At 38.8% G+C, this 12770-nt stretch overlaps 1 protein-coding gene across 3 annotated transcripts in view; it reads right to left on the bottom strand.

Moving 5' to 3' along the window:
- The window catches only part of LOC103461410 (SH3 domain-containing RING finger protein 3), a 127652-nt gene extending 117794 nt beyond the window's left edge, over nucleotides 1-9858 (bottom strand). For all 3 annotated transcript variants that reach the window (XM_017302661.1, XM_008403716.2, XM_008403713.2), the window contains exon 1: nucleotides 7806-9858. In XM_017302661.1, the coding sequence (XP_017158150.1) occupies nucleotides 7806-8636 (831 nt within the window). In that variant the 5' untranslated portion in view covers nucleotides 8637-9858. The remainder of the gene's footprint in view (nucleotides 1-7805) is intronic.
- Nucleotides 9859-12770: the final 2912 nt, after the last annotated feature.

Consider the following 12770-nt stretch of genomic DNA (forward strand, 5'->3'; position numbering starts at 1 on the left):
AGCAATCTTCCACAGTTTGTGGATTTTTGTCCACCTGGAGAAATTTAGGCACCATTTTTAATAGGRCATATTGATCCACGTCCAACAAAGGCTGCATGTATGACAGCAGAGATACTCAGCTTTATKTTTTKKWAARMYYMAMCYYMRKYYKKTWWKGRAMMWYYTKRWWMMWTWAAAWKKTKGGAAMCYTTTKGRAAWYYTWMMRKTWAARSMARRRKYYWMMWTYYYYWWWRAAMMMMMMARRARGSMAAWKKTTWAWWRWWMYYYWWWWKSYWAMCMWKSYWAAWKSSKTKRMCMWKSYWAWYYYYKRRGKWARRWKKTWARRAMSGKYCMRRAARGRRRAAAAAAGTTTTAAAACCAGTTATTGGACATATTGGAATTGACAGCAATCTGTATTGGCAKCACAAAGCTTTATAACAACATTTACATAGGACATCGRCTCCATTATTTCAAAGGAAATTTCTCTAAACTAGTTATTCTTGTATATTTTTTTTCATAAAGCAGAAGCTAAATATTGTTCCTGCTTCATAATGAAACACTTAAAACAAAAAGCACAGGACTGAGAAGCAAATGTACGAGCATGGAAGGGAAGGAATTTTTACTAGAACACCAACACTTACAGATTTTACAGATGCACATAAAAGAAAACAACATCGATGTCCCAAAACACAATTTTTAAATGGCAGCAAACACATAATCATGTGTGTGACTGAAAGTGACTGAGGAAGATGTGTGTTGGAGGAGATCATTATGTGGTCACACTAAAATTAAAAACATTCCTGCACTTGGAAAGAGAGAGATGATGTGTAAAGTAAGCGAAGAGCATGAGTTTACAAAAGTACGTGCTCGTTTGTAACCATCTGTGTTGGAGTGAATACACACACACACACACACAGCAAAACAAACGAGTGAAAAGACAAAATAAACGTGTGTGTCTGTTTATTTGGGTTCGTGTCCAAGGTGTGAAATATTCATAAAGTGAGCAAATAGTGCAAAGGTGGTGACAAGAAAAAATACTGAGTTGTTTACTGGAGAGATCTACAGATTGTGACACTAATGAAGGTGAATGAATGTGCAAGCAGATTTCAAATGAGAATCCGTGTCTATGTCGATAAAGAAGGAGAAAAATGCTTGTGGTAGCACAGRTTGTGTTGAGGACGTTGATATTTAATGAAAACAACTTATGCTCACGAGGATGTAGTTAATCACGAGTTGAGGTAAGGCTTTGTGTCTCCTGTATTGTGTCTAAACTACAATACACCAGGTTCAAAGGATTATTACAGGGATCTGAAGCAGACGATGTCCACTTTACAACCCCCGCCTAATCACTGGGAATGACAGTGCAAAGCCATGTCTCACTCTGGAGATGAAAGCAGGTGGYGTCACTGCTGCTGTGGCTACCTCGGGCGTTGCCATGTCAACCTCAGGTAAATGCAGGTATGGGAGAAGATCAAGGGGAAGAGCTGGGATCCCTGTGACAAACCGCTGTATTGCAAAATGAACAGAAAAACAGGTTGAACACTTYACAATGATACTTTGTCTCTGACATTGATTGGTTGACAAAAGAGTGTTTCCATCTCAGGAATCAATCCCTTTATCTTCCTCACTGATACTGAGACTGGGGCTGACATGACTGCTTTAAGATGGAAGAGTTACAAATTTCTACTTGTGGATGCCAACGAAGAGATCTAAAAATGCAGATTTTTTTTTCTGTCACTGTAGAAAAGGTACATTAAGGTGGTCTGGATCTAGTCTGTCTTCTAAATTTTCGATCATATTAGCTGCTTTAATATAAAGAGTTTAACACTATGAAACAAAGTGAAAGATTTCTTCCAATGCAAAATTGTTGAATCTAAGAATTTTGCAWAATATACATCTGTCACTAGGCTTTAAACATGCAACAACCATTTTGAAGTTTGAAGTTAAATTTGATGTGAAACTCTACGTTTCTCCGCTCAGATCACGACAGTACGTTCAGTTCATTTTTCCGGTATTCCCCTTCCAAATAAAAAATTTACGGTTTAACTYCTGAGAAAAATTTTTTATTTCCTTTTCTCCCAAAATCATGGGAGAAAAGGATTGCAGTATATCTGTTTTAAATTATCTGTCAACATCGTAGTACTTGAAAACCTTTTTTTATTTACTGAAATAGTTGTTTTAAAAACTCCAAGAGTCTCTGTCCAACAGGGATCTGTTACACTCATATTGGTATAAAAGATGTATTATGTAAACCTTAGGCCTCTCACTCAACAGACTCCACAGGGCCAAATACTTGCAAAGCAAGTAAAAAACCAAACCAAGSTTTATCAGGGGAGTGTTATTATTGTCTGCTGATTTTGTTAGTAGCACTGTGGGATAAGAAGAATTTCAACACATTGTTCAAAAATAAACTCTACCCCATCACAGTACAGGGAAAAAGTTAGATCATGACAGTGTACACTGATTCTATAAATACACTGCACAGTATTTTTTCCATTCATCAGAGGCCAGCCAATGACAGCGTTTCTCCAAACAAATCCACAAACCGGAAAGTGCTTTGAAAGTATCCACCTCTGTTGAAAGTTATTGGTCTTGAAATGTGTTATGTCAGTGCTAAATATTTCACATTTTGTCGACAGAAACCATGTGAGCAGCAGACACAGAGGACAGTGATATCAGAAAAAAAAGGCAGACAAATGCTGAAACATGCTCCACCTAAAATAACTTCATCACAAGATTGTGGGTTAATACCTAATCAAATTTTACTGAAATCCAGTAACAGGTTTTCAGGCTTGACAGCTAAGACACAAACAAACATACCCCCAGGCTGTCAGAAATAAAAACAATGAACTGCTGGCATCAGAATAAAATAAAGCCCCATCTGTTAACCAAAACTAAGTGTTGCCCCTAGGAATACTGAGATTGACAAAATACCTTGTGCTGAATAGAACTGAGCAAAGTCTTTTTTTTTTTTGGAAAAGACAAGCAGATGATGTTGCCGCCATGCATCTTGAAAAAGCATCCATAATTCCTGAAATTGTTCACACTCTCTCACTTCAACTACAAACTTTAATGTACTTTAGTGAGATTCTATATGATAGAACATCAAAAAAGTACTTCATAATTCTTAAAAAATKATAAATATTAACTACATAAGTACAATGCATTTTTTTTCTCTGCATGACAAAAGTGGTAAACGATTTTATTTGTCTTTATTGGTAAGATTGAACTTTTTTTTTTCAATTAAGCCTATTATTTTTTTAACCCTCCCCCCCATTTTTAGGTCTACGTTTGTAATAAAGTGCAATACAAATTTGTGTATTTTTATTCCAAGACATACTGTCATTGCAACACAATGACCTTATGGCACATTTTGTCTCAAATCCTGTTCATGTGTTAGAACGGCTCAGTCAAAGATCATATTCATTCTAAATAAATTGAGAATGTTTGTCCATATTAGAAAATTGCTACTCCATTCAGGCACGCTGAGCTTAAGTAAGTTTGCAAATTAGTATGGACAAAGGTTCACAATTATGCAGCACTGTGTGTTGGTACTTAATACATACTCAATAGACCACATTCAGGTTTGTGTTTGTAACCTGACAAAATGGGAATATATGCATGAATGCATTTGTAGGGCAACAGTAAATATTTATTCAGGTAACTATCCAGGCAAAGCCACTTACTTAAGCGTTTGATCTTTGCTACAAGATACCCTAGAAATAAAGCCAAACCTGAGTTAATCAGAAGTGTATAACTCTTGATTGGAATCTTGACTGTCCAGTAGATCTGCTCTGATGTCTRTCTCATTTAGCTCAAAGCTGATTTTCTGAGCTGCATTAGCAGCTTCTGTGATTGCTTTCTGCATAGCATTGCTYTGTGACCCCTGCTACACACAGGAGCCTTGAAAGTGGAATGAAACCACAGGATCCCACTTACACTGGATGCACTTTGAATTTTTTTGCCTCCTGCCTTACACTTGTAAGGTTGGTGTGTTAAGGTCCTTTTTCACTCACATACCTCATACACTCAATCCTCTCAGGGGGACAAGCATCTGACAACTCTGCTTAGCACCACAGCGAGTCTTTCTTTTTTCTTTGCTCTCTTGCTTGTATAAAATGTTGACTGCATAAAAAGTTAAATATATCATCTGGACTTGTAGACCATAAATGCAATATATTAGAACTCTGATCATTGACCCATTCACATTAAAATTAGAGAAAAGCTCACACGCAATGTCAATATTAGTAATTGAAAAAGGTACTGAAGGTATTTTAATGGTCATGTAAGACTACAAACTTGACTTAGCAAAGCACAAATGACTTTAATATACAAGTGAACATACTAACTGACATTAAAAAAGACTAGATTAAATTCAAAATCAACCATGTAAAATTGGTATTTTTATTTCAGCTGCYTTGATAGACTTTAACTGGTCAAAGCACAGCGTCTGCAGTAGAGGGTAAAAGAGCACAGCTGGAGGAATTGCTGCTCACSCTGCTGACTCAGCATGCCTTTCCTCTGCTTCCCTTTCCATGGCAACACATCCATTCTCATCTATAAACATTCATACTTGATTCAGAGTGCTCTGTTTTTCACCTGTCTGACTCCTTCACGAACTATGTCTGTATACGCAGCCATATTAGATGAGTGTTTCACACAACAACAGAGTYAACGCCTATAAAAAGATCCCTGCTCTTTGTGGGATCTACAAAGCAGAATGCATGGGCACACACACTCCGCACTTAAGGGGAGAATAATTTACACTTTTATCCTGAAGCTTTGGTCCTGAGAGTGCCTGGAGGAGACTTGGGGAAAAGGGACTGCAGGCCTTTGCAGAGGGGTTACTGGGTTATATGCATGTGTGTTCACTTGTGAGTGAGGCAATAAAATCCAAGTCCACACCAGAGTGCTTCCCAAAGAGGCCCTGAAGTAAGAACAGGCCAACGAAGACATCAATCTGCATTACTTACATGTATGATCAGGATAGTTTACAGTTGTTGAAGTGGGGTTATGTTTAAAGGTTATAAGTAGCTACTATCTTACATACAGTAAATAACTCCCATATTATCTTCCTAATATAAACCCAGATCCAACAGTACCAGAGGCTGAAGCTACCAGCTAACTGTACTTCTACCATCTTACAACAGCTCAAGTCTCAAATACATTGTAACAGTTAAACACTATTTTATTAACCTTTTTTACTGCTGTCAAGTTTTCAGTGTTGGGAATGACACAGAAGCAGATAATTGATCACACAAGAAAGTGAGGTTGGAAATAAACATGTGAAGCAATTTAGCAATTAACGGGGCAATTAGAAGAAATCTGCAAAGTTGACTTGTGATTACATTTGCTGTAATTTATTTAATAACATTTAACTGTATATTCAATGTGCTTGGAACTCAAAAGAAGTGCGCATCAACAGCTAAAACCTTTTCAAATATTGTTTTTCGGTCTTCATTTTTCTTTTATGAGTAAAACTAAAATTCCGTTTGGATTTTTGTCCATGAATGACTCTTACTGCTTCAGTCAATGACTGGCATGCCTGATAAGACTACTACAGAGCAGGAGTCGGAGGTAAGACAGCTAGAGACAATGCCTTCACTTGGCAAACACTTCATTTCCCACTCACTGGATCACAACAAAACTTAGTGGGCTTTCTGGAATGCTATTTATCTAATGATTTTTTGTTGTTGCTGTTGTTAAAAAAACAGCAAAAAACCTGACCTGCACAGGTCAGGTTTTTTCTGGGCTTCCTGTTTTCTTCAAATCAMATTTTCATGCCAACTTAGGTTTTCACTGGTTCATTTTTTCAACGCAAAAAGATTAAAACAGACAAACAAAAACATGTTATATAAGTTCTTTGGCACAGTAAGTACTCCAATATTAACCTAACATATGATTCAAAAATATATATTGCATAGCTTTTGGCTTTTAAGAGATTTATATTGAAATAAAAAAATAATAATAATAACCAAAGTACACACTATTGCATGTACAGTCTGAAAATTATGTGACTTTTTGGCACTAAAAAAAAAATCAGATTTTCTGGATTTGATCTGGTGATCTTCAACGATGGGAAAAATTGGACAATTCAATTGATCAGTGAATCACTATTTACAATTTGCAAAGCCCCCACTGTTGGAGTGAGAAATTAATCATCTTCTGCTCCTTTTAGCTTTATGTCAGAGGCCTTTAGTGTCACTGACAAATACAATCAATGACCAGAAGTATTTCTACCTCGTCACAAGAACCTGACTTGTTCTTAAAGATAAAAGTAGCAATCAACATTTTTGCAGYTCAATGCCGCTCRCATCACAYTGTGCCGTCTCATTGCCACATTGCAGCCACATTCTTCAACATGCCACATTTTCCAATACGCCACAGCCACAAGACAATGCGCTGGCTGCACTGCACAGGAAGTAAACATGACTCCCACTCCACTCTGTCTGAGTGTGGGAAATAAAACCTCACACTGACACTGACCTTTTCAGTCCGTCCTTACAGAAAAGCCTTATYCTCATTTTCAGGTTAGTTCAGTTTCATCCAGGCAAAAATAATGTTATAATGCAAAGTGGAAGAAAACATGCTTTTCTGTTTTTTATTTATTTTTTTAAATAAATATWTTTTTTTAAATGTGTCATTTCCAGTCAGCCTTCACAAGTCAATACATTTAMGCAATTACAGCTGAAGGTATTTTGTGTTATGTCTTTACCCGCTTTGCGTTTCAAAAATTGAAATTTTGTACCATTCTTTGTAAGATAGCTTAAGCCCAAAAAGACTGGGTGTAAGGGATCTGTGAACAGCAATCCTCAAAGTCATGCTGTAAATTCCCAAATGGATGTAGATCTGGACTTTGAATGGACCATTAACATCTTAATGCGATTTCCACTAATCTTTTGTTTTTCTCTGGCCAGCACTTTGTGATCTTTATCTTAAAAGCTGCAACATAAATAAATATTTACTTAATTACATTTGGACGTGTCCCTGCTTAAACGAATCGGAATTGAATAATGAGGTAATTAATACATGCTAAGGAGACCAATATGCTGTTTCACTCAGTTTTGTGATGGACCTGGAATACATCTAAACGTTGCAGGACACTGACCCTCGAGGCCTGGATTTTGACAGTCTTCATCTGAAACTTCCTATTGAACCTCTGGATGTATATTTTTTGCTTCTTTGTTAGTTTTTTCTAAGCAGTTTCTAGTGTTTTGTAGCCTCTAATGGGTTTTGTTCCAGTGTTTCCCTGCATCGTCCATCATCCTATTGGCTGTGATCAGCTTCTCTGTCTCCGTTTTCGTTAAAAGCATCCCCTCAGCATGATGCTGCCAACACCATGCCTTACTGATGTATTCAGGGAGATGTGTAGCATAAGTTTCCCTCTCAACATGATAATTTTCTCATATTTAAATCAAAAAAGTATGTATCCTTTTCCTTACACTTCACAGCTAAGCATGATCCACTACATAAAATCACAATGGCACACACCAAATGTTTGTGAATGTAGCAGCATATGAACAATCTACGATGTATTTCGCAAGACTATGGGTTTTCCATCATTCCAACAGTCACTGTTTTTCAAGTTGAAGCCTCTCATGAACTTCTGTTTCTCAACATCCTACTTGAGAGAGACACTCTGCAGCAGTTGCTGCTAGTGACGGCTTTGCTTGTTCCAAAAGTTTGTTCAACCGAATTCTGCTTGCTACGGTGTGAAGTCCATGAAGTTGGGATTCGTATTTTATGTTGTGCAAAGGATTAAAAGTACAAGATATCCGGCTTTCGTCAAACCAGCAGATTTCGTGCATGAACGGAAAGTGACCAACCTTGACAGGGGAGCTCCTGGTGGCCACGGGCAGCTCTCTAAGTGCAGTTCCCGGAGGGGAGGCGGATATCCCGGCTGCGTACCCCTGCAGCGAACCTCCGGCTAGAGACTGCCTGCCACCTCCTCGTCCTCCTCCTGCGCTCCCTCKCTGCGGCCGCTGCTTGATCCCGTCCAGGAGGCGAACCAGAAGGATGTTGGCCGGCAGGTCGTCCACCCCGCAGTCCACCAGGATGCGGCACTCCGGGCAGCGGAGCTCGTTCCTGGAGCTGACGATGTTCTCCAGGCAACGGCGGCAGAAGGTGTGCTGGCACGGCAGCACCTTGGCCGTGGTGTCCAGGCGCTCCAGGCACACCGAGCACTCCAGCAGATCCAGTAGCGACGAAGAGTCGTCCATGTCGGCGGAGAGGGTGAGCATCTGGGCTTCAGTGTGCGTGGATGCGCCGCAGGGACTTTTTCTGGGGAAAACAGAACATTCTGGGAGGTGAACCCGGGCGGTGTGGAAGGTGCCCACGGACGCACCTCGATGTTGTCCAGTCCCCCACCGCCCCCCTTTTTTTTTTTTTTTTTTTTTTTTTTTTTGCCAATACGCAGCTCCTGGTGTGTTTTGAGTGCTCTCCGCTGTTCTGGGTCTCCGTCTGTTTCCCTCAGCGTGTTTCTGTTTCTCACTGCCTCCTCCTCCTCTTCTCTCCAGCAGCTGTGCAGAAAGCGGTGAGGTCACGCTCTCATCATCATTTTCCGCGCGCCCATCAACAATTGCGGCGTGCGCGCTCATGCACCCGTGGCAAAAAGCCCTAAAACCATCATGCATGCGGCGGGCAGATCCACAGCCCATCAGTGATTGACGCCAATTGATGTTTCTGCGCAYGAACTGTCCAAAAAGACGAGTCTGGTGTCACACCAGTCTCACCTGCTCACAGTCGCAATCTGACCCTTAACACATSCAAGTCTTCAGATATTTGCAGTAAAACGTAAATAAAATGTGCAGCTTTTGCCCAGTTTGGTTTTGTCTCCATTAAACAGCACCGAGCGCGATGCACAATGTTTATTAACATAAGTAACATTAAAGGATTTAGTTTCAATTACGGTTTAAGCCTTCTTCCTTTTTGCTGTGTGACAGACGATGACATCCTATTGATTACCTTAGTAACCAAAACCAACTGACGACTTCGGCGAAAAGAGTGGTTTGTTGCGCCACCTGGCGGGCATCCCTCACGRTCCCTGGGCATTTTCTTCATCCCCWAATTTTTCTTTTCCACAGTCATCCTTTCAGATTTTAGAGGCTCTTTTATGCCATTTTGAGGTGGAATTRCAAGACTAGTRCACAGTGAAAGTATAGTGAATATTTCTGCAGTGGTCAGAATCAAAATATGAAAAGGGGATGGGTGGAAAATATAACTATGTACACTATTTCTATTCTTTCATAATAGAAATATTCTCCTAGTTTGAATTGCCATTTCAAATTAAACACTGTATCTATATTTAAAAAAAAAACATGATCAGAACAATAACTTAATCTCCATTCAATGACTGCAAGTCTGTCTAAGGATTATTAGAGCAAAACGTCGAGTGTCAATAAAACATCGTCATCCCTGATAAAGATCCGTTAAAAGTGTTAAAAAGATGAATCACTTATTATTCATCTATTAAAGTTGTATAATCATTATCATTTCTGTATGAAGGTCAGTTTAAAATACTTTTTTTTTCTTTTAACAAAAGTTCTGTTGTTAAATGTGTTAGCACCCCTAACAAAAATCCTGTTAATGTAACCTTACTGAGCTGAGATGACACTTACAGAGGGCACTTTCTTTTAGCTACTCCTTGAAATGAGAAAGGCGGCAAAAAAAACTGCACAACAATGCTGGGTATATGTTGAACCTCATAAGTCAGAAAATAGTTATAGGAAATAACAATTATCCTAAACTTCCCCATATCTATAGAAAGTATTATCAAGGAAATAATGAATAGTAAAACAAAGATTGGCAAGTTCGAGGTCCCAAAATCTACACAAAAACAAAATATTTCAAGGCTTTTCAACACTTTAATATGATGATTGGTATTTATTGTGGAGGCTACTATATTTGTGAAATATACTAAATTAAACTATTGTTTTCTCCCWTGTTGTCTCATTTTATTCTTCAGTGTTTTTATTTATTTTTCATAAGCCACACCTTAAGGCATTCATATACACGTGTTGACGTTTTGGGTCACAATAATCCAAAAAAATAAATAAAATAAAATAAAAAATTACTCTTTCATTACACACAATGAAAGATGACAAGCTTGACAAACCCAGTTTAAATGATGACRCTTAAAGATTTCAGGGGACGTTTACAATAAAAACTAGACATACTAAAAAAAATAAATCACTGCCAATTCAGAAGTATTAATAATGTAAAGCTCTTCACAATATAATTGTGTTGCTGCTAAAGTTAAGAAAGCATTGTTGGCAGATGATGAGAGTGATATTAAGTTGAAGWAATGCACTCTAATGTGTTGGGAAGAAGACAGTGTGTGGTTGGTTGGCTTACAGTCACGACTATATCCCTGCTTTGCTCGTCCACCTGTTCAGACTTGCAACGCTCCCATATTTAGGAGGGGTAGGGACTAATCAGGGCAAATGTCTGTCTGTGTATATGTGTCTGTGTCTGCGTGTGTTTGCGTGTGTGTGTGTGTGAGAGAGAGAGAGAGAAAGAGACTTATAAAGACGCCTTCCTGGTTGAGGGGTGGGCCCRCTATTTACCACCCACGATGAAAGTCCATGGGTGGACTGCTTTAGTCATACAGTGAGAAGGGAGCTTGTCTGTTGATTACTCACTGGAGCTTATGTATACAGAAGAGGCGACTGTCTACACTAAAGCCAAGTGTTTTTAAAGTTTTGCTGATTGATGCTGTGATGACACTTTTTACTATTACATTACGGTGAAAAAGTGTTTTTACCCTCATGGGTTTCTTCTCTTTTTCTCTGTTGTCACATGTAAATGTTTCAAATCCTCGAACTTATTAAAAAAAAACAAACAAACAAACAAACAAAAAAACAGCTTTTCAAATTATGACTGAATTTTTTTAAGGAACATTAGCTATCCAACCCAACTTGTCCCAGTGTGAAAATATAACATAATTCACCCTTTATTAAACCGTGAATTACCTGCTGTTTGCACATTCCTATGATTAAGTTTGGCTGACCACACCTAGGCTTAATTATTGCCTGACTCACAGAATAAAATCACTTGAACAAAACCTACCTGACAAATTGAAGTAGATTAAAATGCTGAAAGATCTCAACAAGAAATGACAAACAAGGTCTTTGGTATCTATCAGTCTGGAAATTGTTACAAAGCCATAAAACTAGACCAAACTTGGATTATGCAGCAAAATGATGATCCACAAGCATACCAGAACACCCATCTCTGAAAGGCTTAAAGAAAAGAATGTTTTCAAGTACCTTACTCAAAGTCTGTAATTCGGTGTGATTGAGGCGCCTTAGCACATGCTCAACACCTTTTCAGATACTTGTTTTACCTTTATTTCAGTTCTGAACTTGAATAACCAAAGTTCTCAGCAATGCTGAGGCATAATTACAGAACAGCCATGCAGGGACTGGACTAACAAATGTATTACAGTCCTAGAGCCAGTGGACGTAGTGGGGACTTAAATACTCCTTGAACTTTTCCATCTCACCTGGAAGAAGATCACCTCTCTTATTTGATCTGCAGAAACCCAAGTAATTTTTTGGGGGGGAGGATTTTGTTTTGTTTTTGGCTGCATAACATAGTACCATGACAACAGATCAACCATTAAAAGCATGTGAGTTACTGTTGTCAGCGCTCGCTGACGAACGCTCACTGCTGCAGCGGCCCACGAGCGCTGGCAGCAGGCCCACACTCACGGTGCGCGTCGCTCTCCTCTGTTCGCTCTCTCTATCATTCCCACTCATGTCTTTTGCACTCGCCGTGTTTCATCTGCCTAGTACAATTCTCCACAGCCAGTGATTCAGAATTAGAGTGCAGCTATGATGAGAGGTGCACAACAAAAAATATTACTGGATGAAAATTCCCTGTAGTTCATTTCAGCAAAGGTAAGCAAAAGGATTCCAGTAAAGCGATGCGTACTGTTTAACTGGCACGCATGTTGAGTTTGGACCAACATTTAATGCACTTATTATGATTTAATGGTACAGAACATGCACTGAACATAATGTTCTATAACAAAGAATTTTTAAACATTTTATCACAATAAATCAACACAGCGCTGGATAAATAGGAAGTGGAGGGATTCCTGTTTTCCCCCAAAAATCTGAAACAACTAAGCAAAATTCAGACTGACAGAAACAAGGCTGTCATATTGCAGCAACTCCAGCAGGCGAGGTCAGCAAAGTGTCTTGCCCAGCAGAGGCAGATAGAGCAGGAGCCAAACCAGCGACCCACCAGTTTCCAGGCGAACTCCTTGAAACTCGCCATTGCCAGTCAAAACAATACAGGAGTATCACTCTTGTTGCTGAAAGGGCTAAAATGTTTCCAGCTTAATTTTTGTAGTGTGATTATTGAGTGCTGCACATAGTCCTCCACTGATAATAAAGTTGTAGTCTCATGAGTTTTAAGACTTCTGTTCCAAATTGTGTTGCTTAATGGACTGAAATGGTATCATTGTTTGTACAACTGCTCATTACTCGTCAGATGCCAGGTTTCCTTTGGGAAATACTTGTTGGAGAAAATGATCAAGAATATCTGATGCTATTCGTCAGTTTTCTCAGGCAAAGCAACGCAGCTTCAGTTGTACTGAATGTTTTGTTCAAAAGTTAATGCAGAGTAAAAATTATAAACACCAAGAAATATGCTACGGGAAAAAAATAATAGAAATGTATGCATATAAAAAGAGAAGAAGTAAAAGCTCTCTTTTCCTAAAAGTACACTTTTTATGTCTGTCTGTCTGTCTTAGTCTTTATGCATACAAATTTTTTATAACCCCA

The sequence above is a fragment of the Poecilia reticulata genome, linkage group LG2 (assembly GCF_000633615.1).
Source record: "Poecilia reticulata strain Guanapo linkage group LG2, Guppy_female_1.0+MT, whole genome shotgun sequence".
In the NCBI taxonomy this organism is placed as follows: Eukaryota; Metazoa; Chordata; class Actinopteri; order Cyprinodontiformes; family Poeciliidae; genus Poecilia; species Poecilia reticulata.